Source organism: Onychomys torridus, chromosome 4 (assembly GCF_903995425.1).
Source record: "Onychomys torridus chromosome 4, mOncTor1.1, whole genome shotgun sequence".
Taxonomy (NCBI): Eukaryota; Metazoa; Chordata; class Mammalia; order Rodentia; family Cricetidae; genus Onychomys; species Onychomys torridus.
This window is the reverse complement of record NC_050446.1, coordinates 100889526-100913026: the sequence shown is the minus strand read 5'-3', so window position 1 is coordinate 100913026 and position 23501 is coordinate 100889526. Positions and strand designations below refer to the sequence as shown.

The following is a 23501-nucleotide window of genomic DNA, read 5'->3' as shown; positions in this document are numbered from 1 at the left end:
TTTTCGGGTGATGCTGCTTATCTGAGACTCCACTTTGAGAAATACTTGGCTTTCAATCCATGTTCTAGATTTTCCCAGCTACTTAAGAAAAGGTTTAAATTTTAGTACTTTGAAACATACCCACCACTCTAAGAGGGGGCTATATCAGCCTAGGGTGTCATGGTGGCTGACAACTGTGACTTGGACACTAGTGTTACTTCAGCTGAGGGTCTGCTGCATTTCCTTCCAGACCAATTGTCAATTCTCTTTGACCTGAGATGTGGCTATGCTTTCCATCACATCATTGTCATGAGGTCATAGGGAAACAGGTAAGAAAAATGCCCACCCTGCAGCTGAAGGGAATGTAAATCAGTCCAACCACTATGGAAATCAGCATGGTGGTTTCTTGAGCAAAACCAAAAGCAGATCTAACATGTGACCCAGCTAGCCCACTGCTGGGTGTTTAGCCAAAGGACTCCAACTCACCACAGAGACACTTGCATGTCAGTGCAATTACAGCACAGTCACAGCAGCTGAGGTATGGAAACAACCCAAGTGAGTAAGAAAATGTGGTGTATGTACACAATGGAATAATTTCTAGCCCTAAGGAAGACTGAGGTTAGGTCATCTGCAGGGAGATGGATAAAACTGGAGATAATTATACTAAATGAATTAAGCCAGCATCAAAAGGGCAAATATCATGTATTTTCTCTCATTTGTGGTTATTTTGGATTTTATAGATATATATAAAATCATGTATGCATATATAACATGGAAGTAGAAATCTGGGTGGTGGATGGATGAGAAAAGGGAGAATAGGATATAGGGAGAATATTTTTTTTCAAGGATTTATTTATTTATTTATTTATTTATTTATTTATTTATTTATTTATTATACAGTGTTCTGTTTGTGTGTATGCCTGCAGGCCAGAAGAGGGAACTAGATCTCATTACAGATGGTTGTGAGCCACCATGTGGTTCTTGGGAATTGAACTCAGGACCTCTGGAAGAACAGCCAGTGCTCTTAAACTCTGAGCCATCTCTCCAGCCCGGGAGAAAGTGTTTTACATATAATATATAATTGCATGGAAATAAACAACAACAACAACAACAACAACCTGGGGTTGGGGATTTAGCTCAGTGGTAGAGCGCTTGCCTAGAAAGCACAAGGCCCTGGGTTCGATCCTCAGCTCAAAAAAAAAAAAAAAAAAACTTTCACAAAAAATAAATAAGGTGATGTAGTAAGGTAAATAAAAAGATTCAGGAACTCCCTGCCCTGCCAGAGTAAACAATAAAGACCGATGAGAGTCACTCCCAGATAAGCCAACTACAAAGACTCTCAGACCAGACCATCTGCCTGGAAGCAGCAGAAACCAGCTGGCCTGCCTGGAAGAGGTTTAGACCAACTGAGGCACCTGGAAAGGACCCTGTCCAGCCTGTTGAGCTGCCTGCAGGCTGTGAGGTATGCTCCAGGTTCCAGCTTGGTGTGCTGCCACCCATGCTGGGGTGGCCTTGGTGATGCAATTGTCTTTGAGTCATTTCTGCTCCTGTAAGTGACCCCTCACCCCATAAAACTCATTGGTTCGCCAAGCTGGACTTTGGTGGCGTCTGTTTTGGGCTCCCTATCGAGGGTGAGTAGATGATCATGTTGCATCTCCCCAGGAAAACTTCTGTCACACAAATATGACACTGTCAGCATGCAGGAAAGGGGGCATTTTGATTTCTGCTTTGAATAAACGGTGAGAATCCCAAACACTCAGTTTTGGGAACAATAAGAGCCTGACACCTTATATTTGGGCAATGACTTGGAGAATTTAATCCTCTTTAATATTTACAATTAAAATAATTGATACTTATGGTAACTCTAGTTATATGTTTGGTATTTATGAAGCTGAAATAAATTAGCTTTAACTATTCAATTGCAACTAAAACAATTTCAACTGCAAGGCCAGTGTTATCCCTAATTTGAGGGACTTGTGAAATTTCCCACAGGTGTTGGAGCCAGGCTTTTTCCCACCCTGCTGGCAGAGGCAGATCTGCAGACACCTCAGTGACTCCACTCTTGGTGATTCTGAAATTCAGGGTCTGGTCTGCTCTTAGGAACTTGTTCTACAAAAAGAGGCTGAACAGAACTCGCCCTTTCCCAGTTTTCTTTCTAAAAACTATAATTGTTCCTATTTGCAATAGCCCACTTTACAGCCCTCAAGCTCTCTCAAGGTATGCCAAAACAGAGACTTGGAAGTAGGAGACCTCCCTTGCCTAAGAACTAAACTGAGCAGCAGCTAAAACACAGAGGCAGGCCAACACCAGTTGCACTGAATTCCTTTGACAGTGGTGCATGGGGTAGAGAGAGATGCCCTAAACCCTGCTGGTTGACAGCAGCTTCACTCTCCAGGCACGGGGAGAAAGCTCCACAAACTTTGGCCTGCTGTCATGATTCTGTTCAGTGCCTGTGTGGGTTCAGATAGCTTCACGGTGTCTTCTACATACCTGGCACAGGTACTCCATAAACATTCACTTCCTGAACAAAGTCAACCAGTCCTACTATGTCGGCGACTTCAGTGGTAGCTACGTTCTCTCCCTTCCACCTGGGAGAAAAGCAAAGGTTAGCTGAGGTCACGTTTGCTCTCCGGTCAGTGTTTCTTTTAGACCTTGGTGAGGAGGCTGGTATTCCCATACTGGTTCCCTAAAACTCCCAGCTCACTTGTAGCGTTATGTTGCAGGCAAAAGGGTCTAGACCTAGATAATAGAATGTGGAATTTCAATCTTGTCACACAAAGCATAATAGATACGATCGTGTTCCAACGTGAAATCCAGACTAGGCTAAGAAAGTTGCTGGATGTCAGAAATAAATCTCAACTTCTTTTAGCTTTGTTTCGGTCTCTCACTTTTCCCCTTTAATATCTTATTTATTTCAAGTTCTCACACAACACAGCTTTTAGTTAAAAAGAAAAAAATCATACTTTTATTACATAAAGATTGTAATGTTAAGGCCCAGACAGGTGTTTTTTTTTTTTTTTAAATTTAATTAAGAATTAGGGGTTTTATAAAAATACCCTTTAGGTCTCTCAAAAGTATTTTGTGTGTATGTGTGTGTGTATGTGTGTGCATGTGTATGTTTTATATAAGTGTGCATATGTGCATGTGTGCATATGTTTTGTGCAAGTGTGCGTATGCATGTGTGCGTGTGTGGAGGCCAGAGGACACCCTTGAGTGCTTGTCCACTCTTTTAAGGCAAGATCTCTCACTAGCATGGAGCTCAACAAATTGGCTAGAGTGGTTGATGGGCCAGCAGGCTCAGGGATCTGCCTGTTTCTGCCTCCCCAGGGTTCAATTACAAACACGTAGCATCAAGCCCAGCTTTTTAAATGTGGGTTCTGGGGACTGAACTCTGGTCCCGGTGCTTGCCAGGCAAATACTGTATTAGCCATCTCCCCAATTTTCCAAAGTAACTTCTTAATGAGGGTGGCATAAAATTCCAACTCTCAAGAGATGGATGAAAGAATGATTAACTTACGGCATTTTCCAAACAAAATCTGTTGCTTTTGTAAGCCAATTAAAAAAAAAAAAATGGTTATACCTATGGCCAGGGCTGTGGTGAGTCTGGTTCTCATCTAACTTTGATCTTTCTACTGTAGTCAGCTGAAGTTGATGCTTTCTTGAGTCACTCACGAAAGGGTAGTGACCTGTATCAGACACTGTATTCCTATCTCAGGGAATTCGCACAGGAAGGAAGTCTCCGCCCTGAGCTGAAGGACTGAGCTATCGTTGGAGATTCTTGCCACCATTTGCCAAACTGACTTCCAAACTTCCTTATGCTAGTCGGGGGATTTTGCGGGAAACCATTTGGTTGGCAATGGATGACAGAGGAAGGGAGAGAAAAAGGCGCTGAACTTCCCACCTCTTCAACCAGGTCAGCTTCACGTTAATGTTTTAATCTAAAAGCCAAAAGCGGTCTGGTTAGAAAAATGTGAAAATCCCCAGCTATTCTAAGCGCATCTGCTAAATGTGCAGGGCATGTGAGAGCAGCTGGGTGGACTTGGGGCTCCGAAAACATGGAAGGGATGTCCTGTGTGCTGGAGAGACACTTAATAGTTCACTCCTTATCCTCTGGGAGTGTAGGAGACAAAATGGCACAAGAAGCAGGAAGAACTGAAGCAGTGTGGAAAAGAGATGTCTGATTCCAACTCAGGAACAGGCAGAAGTGTGCATGCATTTGTTTTGAACTCAACAATTCAGAGAAACCCACCGGAATGTATCTCCAACTCTGTCATGGAAATAGACAAAATCATCATGATCAATCATTAGGAGGTCTCCACTGTTGAAATAGAGGTCTCCTTTCTTAAAGACATCTCTGAGTTTTTTCTTCTCTGTCTGAGACTTTCCTCCAGCATAGCCATTAAATGGTGTAAGTTGTGTGATTTTACAAACTAAGAGTCCGACCTCACCTAAGACAGAAGAGAGTAAATTGCTATTTATTTTTTGTGAAGAGATAAGCACATTTTATCATCATCCTAAAACTGTTGGTAGACAGCCCATGAACAAGAAGCTGGCCATAGGAAGTGTCATTTCTTATATCCATATCCATACCCATATACACCATGCTGTGGTTTAAATGTGACATGTCCCCCATAGGCTCAAGTGTTTGAACTCCCCAAGTGGTAATGGTTATTTGGAAGGCTATGGACCCTATATGAAGCAGAGCCGCACTGTAGGGTTCCATTTCCTGTCTGTGCTCTGCTTTCTCACTGCGTTTGCAATATGGCCACCTTACAGTCCTGCCGTCCTGCCGTCCTGCCTTCAACGGCATGATGGACTGTGTCTTTTCAGCTGTGAGCCAGGACAAGCCCTTTCTTCCCTAAGATGCTTCCTGTCGGGTGTTTGACCACAGCAGCAAGAAAAAGAACAGATACAGATTATGTGTGTGTGCATGTATGTCATGGACACACATACCAAACCTTATTCTGCATGGTCACCTAGTTGTAATTATCTTATTGCTAATCTTTTACTCAATAATGAGTCCTATACATAACTAGACACATGCATAATGGGTAAAAGCACAAACATAAGGTCCATCTAAAGCTTTGCAGCCATAGCAGTCTGGACCTTTCCAAAAAGTTCCTTACAAGCAAGGTGCTCAACTAGCCTAAAAGTATAATTATATGTCACAGTAAGCCAGTGCCTTCATATATATATGCATTTTAGAGTATGTCAATAAAAATCTTTCCCCTACTAAATTTATTAAATTTAACAGCTTGTAATACTATGTTAGTTCTTAAATGTAGCTTAGTCAAGATAATTTTGTGCACAGTTAATTGCACAAAAAGTCCATAGTACCTTTGGGGACTTTGATGCAATATCCATTTGCGTCACGGACAGGTTCATCTTTCTCCACATCATATTTAATCAGCTCATACCTTACAACTTTCTGCCAAAATTAAAAAAAAATAGCATTTGAGTACATCAATTGAGCTTTGTAGATTTTTCTATGCTTACTTTATTACAAAAAGTGCAGAAAGGACACATACCACATATATTTTCAGTGTACAGCCTGGGTAGAATTTTGCATCTGTGATTACCACCCAGATCCAGATATAAAACATTTTCATTCTACTGAAGAAGTTGCTCTCTGCCTTCTGTGTAGACAATCACCATTCTGACTTTTATCACTACCTATTAATTTCAAACCTGATGAGAAAGTGTGGGCATGCATGTCTTATTTTAGTTACTATGTCTGTGGACATCAGCCCACGTCGTTGCTCTTCTCAGTGGTGTCGCTGGGATGACACCAGAGACAGAGCCCAGACCTTGCACAAGCTGTACAAGTGCCCCACCTCTGAGCTTCAACTCCAGACCTACATTTTTATTGACATTCAATTTTCTCTTGTATAACACTTTATTCTGTTAATGGATATTTTTAATGGATTCTTGAATTATTTCTAATTTTGGTCTATTATAAATAAAACTGTTAGGATCTTTCTCATGCATATCTTTTTTTTTTTTTTTTTTGGTTTTTTGAGACAGGGTTTCTCTGTGTAGCTTTGGCACCTTTCCTGGAACTCACTCTGTAGGCCAGGCTGGCCTGGAACTCACAGAGATCCACCTGCCTCTGCCTCCCTTGTGCCACCACCGCCTGGTTGTCATGCATATCTTTTGGTGGACAGATTACAAATGGATTTAAAGTCATATCTGATAATGTATTATTATGTTACCATCAGATGGCTAGTATCCTCATTCCCAGGGACACATTATTCGTTATATTTAAGAATCAGGCCGGGTGGTGGTGGCACACGCCTTTTCCCAGCGCAAGGGAGGCAGAGGCAGGCAGATCTCTGTGAGTTCAAGGCCAGCCTGGTCTACAGAGCGAGATCTAGGAAAGGCACAAAGCTACAGTCTCAACTCCCCACCCCCCCAAAAAAAAGAATCAAAGAAAAAATTATTTCAGGCATGACTATAAAATTATTAGAAGGCTATCATAGCTAGGGGTGGTGGTACATCCCTATAATCCCAGCTACATGGTGTGTGTGTGTGTGTGTGTGTGTGTGTGTATGTGTGTGTGTGTGTTTGTGTGTGTTGAAGGATCACAAGTTGGAGCTAGTATGGGAAACGTAGTAAGAATTTATCCTAAAATACAGGTTTTTAAAAGGTCTGGGTTGTGGCTTAGCAGTAAATGCTTGTTTAGCATGTGCAAGGCCTTGGGTTCAATCCCTGTACTACAAAACTGAAACCACATTTAAAGCACAAACAGCCCAACTCTACATTAACACACAGTTTGACAGTTAAGAATTTATACCATCATAATACTAAGCATATTATTTTCCCCACTCAAGGAAATCAGCAAGTACAACAGTGTTCAGATATAACTGCCAGCCATGTTTACTGTGTCAGCTCAAATTCAACCTCATTAAAACCATACACACCTTTAATCCCAGTACTCTGGAGGCAGAGGCTGGTTCGTCTCTGAGTTCAAGGCCAGCCTGGTCTACAAAAAAGGAGTGAGTTCTAGGATAGCCAGGGCTACAAAGAAACCTTGTCTCAAACAAAACAAAACAAAACAAAAACAAAACAAAACAAAACAAAACAACCCAAAATCTCCGAGTGGCATTTTTGGACAACAAATGTACACTGATTTAATTTATAAAAATGTCAAAAATCTTGTGGTTGTAATTAATGCTTCTTTCCACATTAACTGCTGGGACACCTTAATACTTTTTAAAAATTCTTTTTCTTTTTAAAGGAGTTTGTTTAGTATAGAAAAACTGACAATAAAAATCTGACAACCAGTGGGTGAGAAAGCAAAGAGTTAGTAGCGTATGTGCACATATGTAAGTGGAAGTTTGTAGGAAACAAATTTCCATTAAAGTCCTCTCTCTGAGGTCAATAGAAGTAACACTGCCAGCTTGCTTGTGTTTATCCTTTATCTCCATGGCTGGGCTACTTCACGCTGGCCTGACACTAATGTCCCAGCTTGTAGAAGTGTGGCTCGGTAGGATTGTTCACGATGGTGGAAATACCTGCTCTGCTCAGGATAGTGTCACTGCCATGTGCCCCCTGAGCACCTGAAAGGCAGCTGTTACTGTGAATGATGAACTGAATTCAAACCTTTGCTTTATTGACATTTAAATATTTACACATAGCTAGAGGCTACCAAACTGGACAGCACAGGTCTAGAGGTCAGGGAGTGAGCTGCACAGTGGGTGCCATTGCTGGACAGGGTCCTTGGACTTGGGAATGCCTTGTGCTCCCACCAGAGTATAAGAAATGGGAGGTTTAATGCCCAAGGTTATTACATAACAGAGATTTTGCATAAATAACTTGGCAAGTCTTTCCTCTTATTAACACCGAATTTGGGCTAGCCCTTGGGCTCACTCTTATCTTTTTATCTCTGTTGTAAGATGTTGAAACTGAGACCTAAGGAATGTAAGTAACTTCCTGGGGCCACTCAGCTAGGACACGGTGGCGCTGGGGTCTGCCCTTCAGAGCCACAGCACTTAGCTTATGGACTACTCCCTTGGTCAATCCCTGGGGACAGAGGCTGTCTCAGAGCTCCTGGGTGTTTCCCTGTTAGAGGCGTGAAGACAGCAATGACTGTACAAGCCATTGGAGGATCAGTATCCATGGGTTATCCTTAGAATGACTGACTGACCATCAAGAAAACAGACCTGCAGGGTCCCCAGGCAACAAAACACTGGAGAGAGGGAAGAGAAATAAGACACATCTTTCTGGTGGACCAATGAGGAGAACACACATGTCAATCAGAACATCCCACTTCTCTTGAAGGTCCCGGCTGCTGGTCTTAACCCTGCACAGCTTTTAAAAGTACCAAGGGCCTTGTCTCACAACAAATGAATCCAAAGCCAGGAGGCTGGGAACCTATACCTGTATACATAAAGAACTCCCCATGTGATTTTTATGCACATCTCAATTAAAGGGAAACACTGCATTTCATGGAAATGTGACACTGCATTTGCAGAAAGGTGACCCTCAAGTTTTTTCCTCATCTACAAGTATGAATGAAGGGAGGATTGAGTTCATACAGGTTTCAAATGTTGAAAGTAATGAGTTGCTATGAGTATGAGATGATCACAAAAAGGTCATCATCATAGAGAGTAGGCAAGTTTCTCTTGGTAGTTCTGATGCTACTTTGTGGTATAGCTCTTAAGGTCTGTATTCTGAAAGTCAGCTACGCTGTGCTAATTTTTCAGTGTACTTAACTCTTTGGAGGTAGTTGGCTCTTCCAACAGCACCGATTTTTCTTGGGTAATTCATAAATCCAATATTGCCTTCAGTGGAAGCGTAGAACTCATAAACACGGATGTCCCCAAATCTCTTGATAAACTCTTTCCACACATCTCCCCGTAAGCCATTTCCCAGCGCTATTTTCACTTTGTGGTCACGGTCATTTGGTTTCTGTGGTAACAGGAGAGGAAGTAGACAGAACATTAACATTTTGAGAGCTTGGACTTCTTTACTCACTGCATTCAGATTCTATGCGTTTAATTTATGCTGGTAATTGCCCTGATTTTTATTTCATTTTTGTGTCATTACAAATTCATCTTAGTCTCTCACTCACAGACATACACCCCTCTTTCTGCAACACAGGCTCCATAGTCTGACAGGTGGAATGCTGATTTAATCATTTAAAAAAAGGATATTTGCCCATTTTGATTTGAGGCAAGATGAAACAACCAGATGAACCAGGTAACGCCAACATCTAATTTGTATCCAATGTAAAATGTCAATCATTTTCTTATGGGGCTGATGAGTGCCAGTGAATTTCCAGAAGGAACGTGCTCATGGGAAACGGTCAGAATTGAACACATCCTGGTATACCAGTAGGATTCTGGGTGTTTCAGTTGGTAAAGCATTAGCTTCTATGTGGCGATGAGGAGAAACAGGAACTCAACGGAGATGGGGCAGGGTGGGGGGTATTTCCCATAAACCATCGAAGATCAACAATGCTAGAAACTAGAGAGCAGTCTGGACCACATTTACCAGGTATGGCTAAGGTTACAAGACCTGCTGCAGTTAAACCAATGGAATGACCTGTCTGGGAAGGATGAGAAGTATAAGAGAAGGAGAAAGCCAACTTCTAGCTGCCCAGGCGGCCCAAGAGGAAGCAGCTTTGTCATAAAGGAAAATCAGAAAGGAAAAGCTGCTCTGTGTAAGGACTCACTCTGCTGCAATCCAACTACCTCAGCGTCCTCGAAGCGCTGGCATTTATGGGTAAGCTACCTTGTCCAGATCTTTCATTACCTCCTAGGCTGAGAAGAAACTTTGGAATATATCCTGGGGGTGAGGGTGGGGAGGGGGTGGGAGGGAAGGAGAAAGAGCTTTGAATCAGTTCCATGGAGAAGGGGCTAGAACCTCAGGAAGCTGGCAAGTTCGGATTTGATTTTTAAGTAGCTTGATTGGTCAAAGGACTTAGGTGGTGAAGCCCACTGTGGTTTTCTAGTTAGAGAGGTAGACGGAGATTGTCACTGAAGGAAATGGTCCCTTGAGTGGACTTTCTGGGGACAATGTATGGAGAGTGGCCAGAGTCCTTAAGTCAAAGATGGTTGAGGGGGTTTGAACCTGTGTTAAGTCCTGGGTGTTCTGCCTGCTTAGGAATACAATCTTCATCAGCTCCACAGGCCCACAGGTCATGTGTTTTCTTTCACAATCACCTAAGACCTGTCAGGAGGTAGAGAGTGTGTCCGTTTGCCAGGGCCAGCTCTGGCTTATATTGGCTGCTGTCCTGGAATGCCAATTACTAATCACTCTCTCGTGTTGCCATTAATTATAGGGTTCCCCTGCCCATACAGTGTTATTCTTCTTAGAAAGGACTGGCAGATCTCCAGAGTTCCCTTTCTGCTCCTTTTCATGGGAACTCTGAGACTAAACCATTCCATATTTGAAAAATACTGATTTTCACTTAAGAACCACCTGATCTTGGTACTCACCAGTTCCCAGGCTTGTTAGACATTGCAGAGAGGCCTTCCCATGTGTAAATTCAGGGCCTCACACATTCCATGTGCTGCCCACACCCCATGTCTCCACCCACACACTTCATTCACTTCCTTGTCTAATAGCCCGTCTCTCTTTCGTTAGATTCTCCCTCCTTGGAGACCAAACATATCTCTGAATCCTCCACAGGGCTTGGGCCCGTGTTTTGCATACAGTATAATCTCTGTGGTTAAACAAGTAATCTGCACCCAGGAATGCTCAGCAGCTCCTGACTGGGGCATCCGCACAAAGGCAGAGGGGTTAAGGGTGCAGGTGCTTGGGTGTGTGGGCAGCTGGCCAGCCACACAGGTGCAGCAGGACACCTGTGGGTGGCAGGTAGCTGGATTTACAATCATAATACCATGGGCTCAGTTTTCACAGTACAGCCCAGGGATCTCATTACACTAGGAGAAGGGACTAGAGTTTGAAGGCTAGAAATGTTTCTGGTCACATATGAGACCCGAGAACTTCTAAGAAGCCCAATTTTTACTTTGTCTTGTTTGTTAGTAGCTGAGAGTGATGTGTGACTTACGCTCTTCCTTCCCCTGGAGACGTGGTACTTCTTTACCCACCTCAGCAACTTTCCTCCATCATTTCTCTATTTTGTCCTCTACATTAGAGCTGAGCTGAGACATGCAAACACACCTGGGGCCTAGGTTCCCACTGGGATTTAGTGACTAAAAAGGTTAAAGGTCAGGGTGTCCTGGGAGGAATGCAGAGACCCGGAAAATTAAAGTAAGCAGACACTCTTCATTGAGGGCTTGTCTGTGTGTCAGCATTGGGCCTGTGTTGTCTTACTTCAGTTTCTAAAGCCTACCAGACAAGACAGATTGTGAAGTATTTCCCTCAGGTTTCAACCGAGGAAACAAAGCCTTATAGTTGGAAAGCCCAGCGTTACACAGACAGCAAAGGAATTGTTCCAAGAATCAAACACACATCTATTTGGCTTCAGACAGCACTTTTCAGAGGCAGGAGGATCAGAAGTCTGAGGTCATCTTCAGGCTGCTTACAGAGTTTGAGGCCAGAAGCCAGCCTGGGATACGCGAGACCCTGTCTTAAAAAAAAAAAAAAGAAAGAAAGAAAGAAAGAAAGGAAAGAAAAGAAAAAAGGAAGGAAGAAAGAAAGCGAAGAATAGAGAGAGAGAAGGAGAGAGAAGAGTATATATACAGTATAAAAATCAATTTGTCCCGAAAGGGCTTGTGAATGAAGCATACTGTTCTCATTCCGTTTCTCTGTTCCAACCCTTGGCCCTTAGCTTGCTGCTCTAAGACCAACACTCCTAACTCTTAGTGTTTTTTCTTATCCTACCTTTCTAACATCAATGTTTACACTTCTAACTCTTGATTCATCAGACCTTACTCCCAAGTAGTTTGGATTACAGGCCTGTGAAACAAGGCCCAGTTTGAAAATATTCTTATTATAAAACAGATTGATAATACAGCTGGGTATAGAATTCTAGATGGACAATAACTTTTGCTTAGAATTCTGAAGGTGTCAGACTGTTGTCTTCTTGCTTGCAGGGTGCTGTCAGAATTCAACTGTTCTTAGAGAATGAATCTCCCTTCACTTAAATTTCATCACGTTCCCTGCTTCTTAGGTTTTACCTTTCTTGGCCCTACTACATTAGTACCCTCCATCTTTTAAATTGCTGTTCTATGTAGTTGAAGGTTGTAATATCTCTTAGCTCTAGAAAATATTTAATTTATTTGATATGTATGTGTGTTTTGCCTGCATGTATGTATGTACATCATGTGTATATCTGGTAGTGGAGGAAGCCAGAAGATGTCGGAACCCCTAGAACTAGAGTTATGGATGGTTGTGATGCAGTATGTGGATACTGGGAATCAAACTCTGGTCCAAACGGTCTTAACTGCTAAACTCTGCCCAGCCCTCTCTTAGTTTTTCAGATAATGCAGCTGTGTGTTTCCCCCCTTGGCTTCCTTGTTTTTGTGTGACTTCCAAAAGGTGAAAAGTCTTCATTATCTTCAAAATTTCACGAGTCCACGTCTACTGTGGTGTTGTACACAGGGAGGCTCTAACCTGCCTGCTTTGTGCGAGAGGCCTTTCTCCTTTCCATGAACCCTCCTTACTACAGCTCCAAATTCGAACTGAAAACGCCATCTCCCACCTCAGCCTCCCATGTGAGGCTCTTGAGTCACGATCTGACATGTTCACATTTGAGACACAGCACAGTGAAGCCTCTGCTTCCTGGGTAACAGGCTCAGCTCACCTGCACAGCTGTTTGCAGGTGTTCCATTCCAGATAAAGAGAAGCCTCTCTGCATAGGGGGAGAACTTCCATCCTCCGATCACAGCTCATTGCCTCTGGCAAACCTTCCTGATTCTCCTCTCTTCCTGCCTTTTCCTGCTTTGCCCCAGTTTACTCTGCACCCTGTGCTGGCATACACCACTCTGGCCTGTTCTGCCAGAATTCAGGTGATTCAGAAATGAAGAGACCTGAGAGGTCATCACACACTCAGAGCAAGGGAAGACATCTCTAGGGAGGCAAGCGAGTCGCTCCAGCTCCTCCAGGGCTCCGCTTATCTTACCTCCCATTCCAAATATGTTGACTTTTACTTGTACCCACTGGAACTCTTCTGGATCCCCCCCCCCTGCTATCTCACTCTCTCCTTGGTCACATCCCCAGCGGATACACAAAATCTCATTGAGAACTCTTTGCCATCACTTAGTTCCTAACTATTGGACTGAAACACTCAGCTTTACCAACATCTTGCATTAAAGTATATTGTTTCCTAAAGGAGGGGGCTGGAGGGAAAGGCTCTGCTTCAAGGAGCCATGGCTGTTCTTGCAGAGGACCTAGGTTTATTTTATTTTATTTTATTTATTTATTTAAATTTTTTTTTTTGAGCTGAGGATTGAACCCAGGGCCTTGCACTTGCTAGGCAAGCACTCTATCACTGAGCTATATCCCCAACCCCAGGACCTAGGTTTTGTTCCCAGCACCCACATGATTGCTCACAACCATCTGTAACTCCAGCTTTAGGGGATCCAACTTCCCCTTCTGACCTCTGCTGGCATCAGGCACACATATGACGCACAGACATACATGCAGGCAAAACACCCATGCACATTAAATAAACAAACCTAAAAAGGGAAATTAAAAATTTTTTTTTTCCTTAAAGGACACTGTTTTTAGGCAACTACATGAGCAACATAGGAGTGGACCATGTGAAACAGAGTGATCCTTCCTTATAAATGGATGCTCTGCACGGTAAGCTCCAGCTATTACAAGGGGTTATGGGCAGAATTGCTACAGAAGCTTCAGCTACACAACCTTAAAACCACTTCAGTCAACAACTTTGCTATCCTGTGCCTCATTAAAAGCCAGATGAGAGAGACTGATGAATGTGATAAGAGAAGAAGGTCTCATTTCTTCCATGGACCAGGTTCAGACACCACGTCATTGATTCATTCAAAGACTGTAAGGATCGGCATGCAGGTACTAGCAGGCACAGAACGCAGTCATCTGTTACACACTTGCTAGACACAGAGGCTTAGCTATGTGCTTCGTGTCCACAAGCTCATTTTGTATTCAGACTCTACTTGAGCCAGTGTTGGCTGCTGGCAAGCTGACATTTCGAAAGGTTGACTATACTGCTCAAATGGCAGAGTCGGGACAGCCTGCAGACTCCGGGGTCCTTGCTCTGATGTGGTATTTTCCTGGGAGTCAAATCTGAGCCAGTGACCTGAAGGACTGTTCCTGGAGTCTCACTCTTCCATGTCCTCTGCTCTACCAGAAAAGCCACTGAACATGGTTAAAGTTCACAGCCATAGCAGTCTCCACTCTCCAGTGCTGGCCCTAGGGTCTCTGGACGAGCCATGCTGCAGGGAGCCATTTGGTCTGCCTGATTAGGTCTCTTTGGGCTGTTGGTGGCGTCAGCCTCTCTAAGGACAGCCTATTCTTCTCAATGGCTTCTGTGGGTGAGGCAGTCCCTGGCTAAACTGGTCCTGAGTTCTTGTTTGAGAAGTTCTTTCAAGTCTATCTTTTATTTTAATTATTATTGTTTTTTGAATGTGTGGTGTATTCCCATGTAAGCACAAGTGCCAAGACCCTTTAAAAACTTTTCCCTAAGTGTATAGAATCTGCATCATCTAGAATGACCCATGATTCATAAAATTTCTGCACTGAAGGCTTTTTGAAGTAACTTGTTCATTCCTTAGACTTCTTACAAGGAGTCTGCAGACAGCGAGCACTCAGGGGAACCCAGAGCATCCAGACCCCATTCCCGACAAGAGTCTATACACAGAGTACACCTCACAGCACACAGTGTTTTGAAAGTATAAAATCCATCACTGTTTCACAGCATTTGTGGCAACATTCAGAAAAAAGAGGAATGAGCCAAGTGAGTATAAGTTTATCTCTGAAGATCATAAACATGACACACAAGTATGTTTATTTTCCCTAGTTCAAAGGAGACCTTTTAAAATAAATAGAACACAGTTCCCTAGGAGACTTCTAATTGATAAGGTGGATGCCTTTACAGCAGAGAATTGCCAAGTAGAAAGACTTCAGACATATTTCTGGGCTATAATAGATGGATATGTAATCATGAGGACCAGATGAAGTACTAATGTAGAAAATGCTGTTAGGGAAAAGGTCCTGATTTATCCCATAGATAATTATGACCTTTATGCATCCGCTGAACTTTCAAGAAATTATAAGTATGCTAAGCCTGAACATTTTGGAAGAAAAAAATTACTACTCTCAAGTAAACATTTTTTTTTTTTCCAGAACAAGAACTTAGGGGTTCAGTCAGCAACATGTTTTGGCGCCTGGGATGCTGGCTTCTAATCTCCATGCTGCTGAGGACCAGTGAATAAGGCCTTTGCATGGAGTTCCACTAGTGGGGAAGGCAGACAGACAGCAACCCAATGGGTGCAGGGTGGGATAAGTGCCATGAGATGTCGAGACAGGACTGGAGCATCAAGAAGGCAAGCTGGATTATTGGCAGGAGGGACTCCCTGTGAGCTGGCATCTGAGCAGAGGTTGAGTGATGTGAGGAGAGAAAGCCTGACTGGGGAGGGGGAGGGAGTAGGGGAGGGAGGAAGGGAGGGAGGATCTTCTTTCTTTGCCACACAGCACTGGATATATAAGTTGAATGTAACAGATGCTTACCAATAGTGATGAACCAACTCAGTGGTTCTTTGAGTTTGGTTTTTTATTGATTGAGTATCTTAAAGGGATTAAAATCTGGTGGATGTACTGTACCATTTAGTCAAGTGGTTCTCAGCAAGGATCAAACTTGCCTGCATGGGGACATGTGGCAGTATCTACAGACATCATAATTATCATGGACTAGCAGAAGGGGAAGCCACTACTGATATCTTGAGAATGAAGGCCAGAGACGCCACTAAACGTCCTGTATGGCATAGAATAGGTTCACACAGCCAAAGATTAGCAGGCTCCAAACAACAGCTGTGGTACTGTTGAGAAATCCTGATCAGATCCCAAGGCACCTACCAGGGACCGCACTGGGGGAGTTCTTACGAACAACCTTGTCAAAGTATCTGGATAGCTCCAAGCAGGGTGGACCTAAGACCCTTAGAGTTACTGTGAAACAGATTCGATTTGCTTGTTTCAAAGCTGGGGGTAGATTTATTCATTAAACAGCATCAAGTAAACGTTTTCTGAACAACTTTGGTGAAAGGGAGGGGAAGGGAGGTCAAGGAGACAAAGCTATTAAAAAGTTATAGAGCCCAGGGAAGACAGGAGGCAAGACACACACGTGCAACATGAGAGGCAGAAACATAAGACAGGAGATCTGTCCACCCATAGATGGACGACTTTTGCTGGAGTGACTCAAATAGGTTAACATATGACCTATTATTTAAGGTGGGGTTGACAGCGGCTTGTCACAGCAGGAAGAAAAGAGGAGGACCTGGGAAGGGGAAGGTGTGAAAACATGTATCAGGACAGAGAGTAAAAACTGCAAGAAGATTAACAGTCACTGTTCCCCATCAAGGTCTTTCTAGGTGGTAAGGGTGCTCTCAGCATGTTATTATAACAGACAACTGCCATCTGAACTCAGAACCGAGACAGATGAGTGAGCAGAAGCCTGGCACAATCCCAGGAAACTTGAACATCTTATTGGTTTTGAAAAGACACGGAAACCCAGGGAGTGTTACCAACCTCAGGTGTGTTGCACAGGTACCGAAGTAGTTCACCGATGTACTGGATGACAGTGGCATTGAATTTCCTGCAGTCGTCCCAGAACTGGCTGGCTGAAAATTTGCTCCGCAGAGCAAGAGTAGCCCCTATTAAAAAGCACAGAAACCACCAGGGAAGGAGCGCAGAAAAATCTCTCTGATGAGAAAACTTAAAAATGAATGAAACCGAACATGAGTGGAGAGCCTCTTACACTGAGTGCAAAGCATAATGGAGACCTCCAATCTGGGGAGAAGATATATGGGAAAATGGGAAATCATCCTAATACAATCCAGGTGCCCAAAAGAGGCTTATGAGATGGAGGAGAGGAAGAGGGGTCCTAGGAGGGGAAGGGGGAAGGGAGGGAGATAGGGAAGGGAGAGAGAGAGACAGAGGGAGAGAGAGAGAGAGAGAGAGAGAGAGAGAGAGACAGAGAGACAGAGAGACAGAGAGAGAGAGACAGAGACAGAGAGAGACAGAGAGAGAGACAGAGAGTGAGCTGCCACCAGAGTCCATGATCATATTACCTTGTGTGGCAAAGCATGTGATTATGTGACTAAGCTAAGAGTCTGGAGGTGGGAAGATTTTCCCAGACTATCTCTTTACCCAATTGTGAGGGTATCTAAAGAGGAGGAAAAGTAAAGGGGGAAGTTGGAGGGTAAGAAGATGAAAGAAGGGCCCATGAGCCAAGGCATTCAGGCAGCCTCTAAAAGTGGAGAAGACCAGGACACAGATCTTCAGCATTTGGAGAGTGCAACCCAGCCAGAGACAGCTTGTTTTTGGGCTTCTGACTTCCAGAACAATGAGAAAACAAATCTGCATTGCTGGAAGCCACTGAGCTTCTTCTGGCGATTTGTTACAGCAGCAATAGGAAGCCCATACCCACTTTTCATGTTTGCTTATTTTCACTCCTAAACACACTGATGACTTGTGCTGAGAAGGGACTTTCAAAAATGCTTTTTCTCCTTTTGTCTGTGCTGCTGAAGGTACTTGTTTGTCTATTCTGGAGGCCCCCAACCACTCTGCCCTTGAAGATCCAGTAGCATGCCGGTGCCCAGCCATGCTTTGCTCCTGAAGGGCGGGGCTGACACCAGGCAAAGCACTTCAGAGCTGATGAGTCAGTAGATGAAGGAAAGAAATAGATGCTTGGACCATGAGTTTTAGTTCAAGCTGCTATAAAAAGTGACCAAAGCCGGGCTAGCTTATACTAGAAGTAATAATTTCCCCCAGTTTTGGAGGATGTGTGAGGTTCAAAAGCAAGGCATCAGCAAATCCAGTGTTTGGCAAGGGTACTTTTTAGTCTGGGAATGGCCATCACCTCTTCATGTCCTCTTAAGGGGGAGGGCAGAGCCATCGAGGAGACTCCCTACTCTACCTGCTTATCAGGACACCAATCCAATGTTCAAAAGCTCCACATACACGACCTAACGCTTCCAAAGGCCTTGCCTTTAACACTATCCCACCAGGGCTCAGAATTGCAAACATCCAGACTATCATATACACACAAATGTATATGTATACACATTATTATATGTGCTATATATTTTATCTCAAATAAATGTGTCTATTTTAAAGGCTTATTTAAAGTGTCACATGGGAGAAGAGGGGGATATGGGACCGAACCTTTATGGGTAAAAGCAACATAAATTCTCCTGAAGGGACACACAATATCGACTCCTATTTGGATGGTGATGTTTGAGAGGGAAAGAGGAATTGATGGCAGGCTGGCTACTCTGACTAAGGCCAGGAAGCTGTGGAAGTAAGGATGAATAAAGAGTAAAGACAACAGGGAGAGAAGCCTGTTGATACTGCCTGAGAGTGTCACCCATGTTTATGAAGGTGGAGAATTATTTATAGACTCTAAGAAAAGGAACTTCTCCCAGATATACTGGACAGTTAAGGCATGGGAAAAATAGAAATGATTTCAGATCCTTGCTCATGAACTACGGAGCCTTGTAATCAATGCTGGAGTAAAGACTGTCTTTGGTAGACAAGAAAGCAGCCAGATGTGCTTTTCCTCATGGGCAGATATGACTGTGTGTCAACTCCTGATGCCTGTTGAGAGAAACAGAACTTACCAGTCACGATGCACCCATGGAGGCCAATCATGAGTGCTGCACTGTGGTACAGGGGCATAGTGGTGTAGACTATATCGTGGGCCTTAATCCCACTCGCCAATGCAAGGCCAGTTCCATACCACATGCGATGGTGATTGATGGTTGCAGCTTTTGGGAGACCTTTGCAAAGACATAAGAGAAGGCATCAGTGAGCCAGGTTGGCCTTTTATAGTGTGGGAGGGAGATCTGGTGTATAAAGTTCCCTCTCATCACACTGGAAGAATTGCTTGAAGATGGGGTAGAGGGGTGAGCCGTCAGACCATGGGTATGTATGTTCTTTAATTCCTCAAAACCAGCAGAGAGTAGATATTTTAGGTTTTGTGGGGTCATATGGTCATTGTTGTGCTGACTCATATTTGCTAGTGTGTGGAGTAGCAGTGCACATACATAAAGGCTCAATGATGGCCCTTTTCTGAGAACATGTGGAGGCTGTATTTGGTTCTCAAGGCATAGTTTGCTCAGTCCCAAGTCAGGCAGATGATGTAGTAGTCATTTGAAGAGAATGGATTCCTGCCTTAGGTTCACTATTTTGTAAGGCGTTTTCAACAATTTCAGTTTAAGAGATAAATCGAACTATATTGTCCAACCTACACACGAGGAAGTTAAATTCAGAGACACAATAGTATAGACCACTAATCCCTTCCTTTGTAATGATATATATTTGCCAATTGCATTCAAAATATGAATATAGTGCAGTTTTTTTTCTTGGAAGACCTCCACATTTGTAGATTTCCCTCACGTATCCAACCATTTATTTCTTCTCCCAGCCTCCTATCTGTTATATGAGAAAGTTATGATTTAGTTATATAATTTTGCCATTTCAAGTGATATCACTGTGAGTTACCTTGTTCACATGGCAATTCACACTATAAATGATGCTACAGGCCAAAACCCATGTCTTTGTAATCTGAGTACATACAGAGTACACTACCAGTTATAAGGGGGATCCCCACTCACACTCCCTGGCCTGTAAACCATGAGACTGCTTCCTCACAGCCTTGCCAAGGAACTCTCAAACACTGGGCTCTTCGCCAATCTGAGAAGTGTCAATGGTTTCTAGTGGAGTGTTAAACCAAGTGCACTTGTATTTTCTTAATAATAATTTGCACAATTAAAGAAGGCTTTCTTTTCAAAGTATGCTTTCATTGCTTCTACTGGAAGACTGACTTAGTATTGAGGAGGAGTCAGTGCTCAGGGGCCGAGCTTGAGCTTAAGACCCACTAGACAACTCTGCTTGGTGACAAGGCAGGTCCCTGAGGACTCAGCACTTAGCCAGGCATTGCCCATGGAACAGTCTGTTCAGTGGGCAGCAAGGCACTTATCACCGAAACACATCCAAACCCATCTCCTTTGTCAGCAGCGCCCCAGGGCACTGAACTCCTGGTAATGCCCCATGCTACACTAACTTTGAGAAATAGAAGAAAGCACTGCAGCTTCCATGATGAGATTTTTAATTCCTTCCCTTTTAAAAAAATTTTCCTCATTTTATTTTCTTCCTTTTTTTCCTCTTGAATGTTGTTTTATTGGGAGGGCAGGGTTCAGGGGCAGAGGGCAGATTCAAAGGGTCAGGGAATGAATGGGATCAAGATACATGATGTGAAAACCACATAGAATAAATAAAAAGATTAAAAAAAAGAAATAGAAGAAACCATCAATAAATCAATTGTATTTACCACAGAAAAGAATCATTTAAATAGTAAAAGTTCAGAGCTGCATTTAAAAAAAAGATTCACCTTCTTGACTTTGAGTACTTTTGGAACTTCCTTAATTTAAGATTTTATACTAATCAATCAAGAAGAATATTTTGTAACAATTACATAATTTTGTGCTACCAAGTTCCCTGGGGGAATAGGGAAAACCTTTGGTCTCTAAGTGCTTAAATGGACTCATTTAATTACTTTACACAAGAGTAATATGTCGGTATCTCATCCTTAGGTAAAACAATAAAATAGACATCAGTCTTACTGTTTTCTCAGTAAGTAAATATCAATGCTGAATTGTGGAATTAATTTTCAGAGTGTTAGAAAACACCCCTAAACATGAGTTTTCCATTTCCCTGCCAAAACACATATTGTGAAGAAGTTCTATACTTTCCAGTGTTAGGACTGGATTTCCTCATCATTAGCCAAAAGCTCACTTCATCCCAACTATAATCAAGGTTTACAATCTCATCTATGCATTCTATTTCTTTTCTGAAATGAAGGTAGAAATCCTTATTCTTATTCTCATTTATTTAAAGGAAATATTCAGTAAAAAATGACATTGTGAAGGGTTACCTGCATTCATGTTAAATTGGGGCCTGGCAACCACATTCTATCAGATGGCTACTGAGGTCCTGTTGGAGCAAAGGACAGAGATTCTGTGGGCTGGTGTTGAGATAACAGGCTCCACAGAACCTTCAACCTTAACCTTTGATTAATTACAAGGAGAATGTGTACACGACTCATAATTTAATTTCCTCACAATAATAACAATGCTCATTACTATCAACATGTGGGGCTGGCTTCCTGCCTTCTTTTCTCACATATCCTGGAGGCTTCAGCTTATTACACTTTGGTAACACTTTCCCTGTCTTTTGGTAGGCAGGCTCTGAATGTTTGTTACATTATTAGGCAGGGGGTGTTACCATCTTAATTGTATGAGCCTGGAGTTAGCCCACAAGGCGAGTCTTGACACTTGACTTCTTGTCCTGGGAAGTCCTTAATGTTTTTGTAAGTTTCTGAGTCTATGAAATGGGCAGATGCAAGGGCCGGAGGGAGCTGAGTGAGGAATGTCTTTGAGCCCCTTGAAGAATGCTGTTGACAGTGTCATGGGACATTGCTTGTTCTAAGCAGCACTTACTGCAATGCCTTTGCAGCAGCTCATAACACGCTAGTGCACAGTGAAGGCTCTCACACTTGGTGACACACAGTGTTTTAGGCCCTGTGCTAGGCTCACTCTACATCAGTACTGTACGGGAGAAATCAGTCCAAACATTTACGTAAATATCACTCCATAGTTGTCCTCTGGTATGTCCCATTTATATCAATTACATAGACTCCAGATATAAAAGGGTCCAAATACAATACACATTAAAAATTTCTAACAGCCCACTCAGGACCAAATTTTATCCATCATCTCAACTGCTTTTGTAGTTACTGATAAACTGTTCATATGTTTTATAGCAACTGAGTAGGTGTGTGTAGAGCTGGGGAAAAGCAAATGAGATCATGTGTAATAACGTAAGGTCAGTTTTCATGGGGCAAGCTCTAAATACCCTGAAGCGTTAGTTCGCTGATAAGTTTGCTAGGGGAACAGAATATTTAAAAGGCCAGGTGGGCGGTTAGCTGTCCCAGGACAGGCCTGTGTCTTGGAAATCCTCTCTTATTTACCTGTGGTACCCGAAGTATAAATATATATTGCAGGCGTGGCAAAAGTGACTTCAGACCTCCATGACTCCGGAGTAGCTTCTGCTGACACTCCATCCACTTTGTCCAGTAGTGTGTCCACGCCGCTTGTGTTAGAAGTTCTGCTTACGTAAAAGACGGACACTCCATCCTTTTTCAGGGTTGGCAGAACCTCCTCAACAGCTTCTTGTAGTTCTTAAGTCAGTGGAAAAGAATCCAAGCAAACTACATTAGTTGATCAAGCATGTATTGAGTGTCATAAACTTTATGATACTTTGCTAAAATGTATGGACACAAGTGATATTTAGTTATGATTTTTTAAAGACAGTGTCTCGCTATGTAGTCATGGCTCTCCTGGAACTTGCTAAGTAGGCCAGGCTGGCCTCAAACTCATAGAGATCTACCTACTTCTGCCTTCTCAGTGGTGAGATTAAAGGCATGTGCTACCATGCCTCCCTAGTAATGAATTTTAGCATGGAATTTGATGTGTTTGAACACCACACACACACACACACACACACACACACACACACACACATACACACACACATACACACACATACACACACACATACACACACACACATACACACACACACACACACACACACACACACACACACACACACGAAGCCAATATTTGATAGAATGAAGGTTGAGTCTGTGGTTTCATAAGCACAGCAGATGATTGGTGGAAGATATGAAAATGGGCATTGGGAAGAACCAAACAGTAAGTGTGTATCACTAAAATGTTAATACAGTGAAATAGGCATTTTCAGAACATGCCACACATTAAAGGTCATTATTATTGTAAAGTCTGTATCAGTCATATGAGTATACAGGTGCCACAAACAAATCTATTTTTTTTCCACGGGTCAGGTTAAAAAAAAAGTTCTGACTTAATATGCAATCCTTATTTCACACCTGCTATTTTAATAATCTGTCCTTAATCTATAAAATGAAACCTTTTTAAAGCTTACCCATCTTGAGTTGTAAAAAAGATTTACTTGTTATTATTTTATGCATATGGGTGTTTTGCTTGCATGTATCCATACGTGCCACATGCACACCTGCTGTCTGCAGAGGCTGGAAGAGAGTATTGGATTCCCTGGAACTGGAGTTATAAGCCATTGTCTACTGACCAGTCTTTTCGATGTCAATCTCTCTCTGCTTCCAGTGGTATCCCCTTCACTATTACCCACTGTCCAGTACCCCCCACCCATAGCTCTTCAGTGGCAGTACACCCCTTATGATGGAGTCAGTTCTCCCCATTGGCAGGTCCAAAGTCCCATCCCTGCCAGAGTTTCTGATGCCATCTCTGTCTGCCTTCTGCCCCTTTTCTCTACTCACACAGATTCTTGTGAAGCCC

At 42.9% G+C, this 23501-nt stretch overlaps 1 protein-coding gene across 1 annotated transcript in view; it reads right to left on the bottom strand.

Annotated features, from left to right (window-relative positions):
• Positions 1-23501, bottom strand: part of Slc27a2 (solute carrier family 27 member 2) — a 39994-nt gene that overhangs the window by 5523 nt on the left and 10970 nt on the right. The window contains exons 2-8 of the mRNA XM_036186292.1: positions 22118-22327; positions 18708-18866; positions 16615-16739; positions 8695-8889; positions 5317-5407; positions 4229-4427; positions 2470-2567 (exon numbers count right to left, since the gene is read on the bottom strand). Of these exons, the coding sequence (XP_036042185.1) occupies positions 2470-2567; positions 4229-4427; positions 5317-5407; positions 8695-8889; positions 16615-16739; positions 18708-18866; positions 22118-22327 (1077 nt within the window). The remainder of the gene's footprint in view (positions 1-2469; positions 2568-4228; positions 4428-5316; positions 5408-8694; positions 8890-16614; positions 16740-18707; positions 18867-22117; positions 22328-23501) is intronic.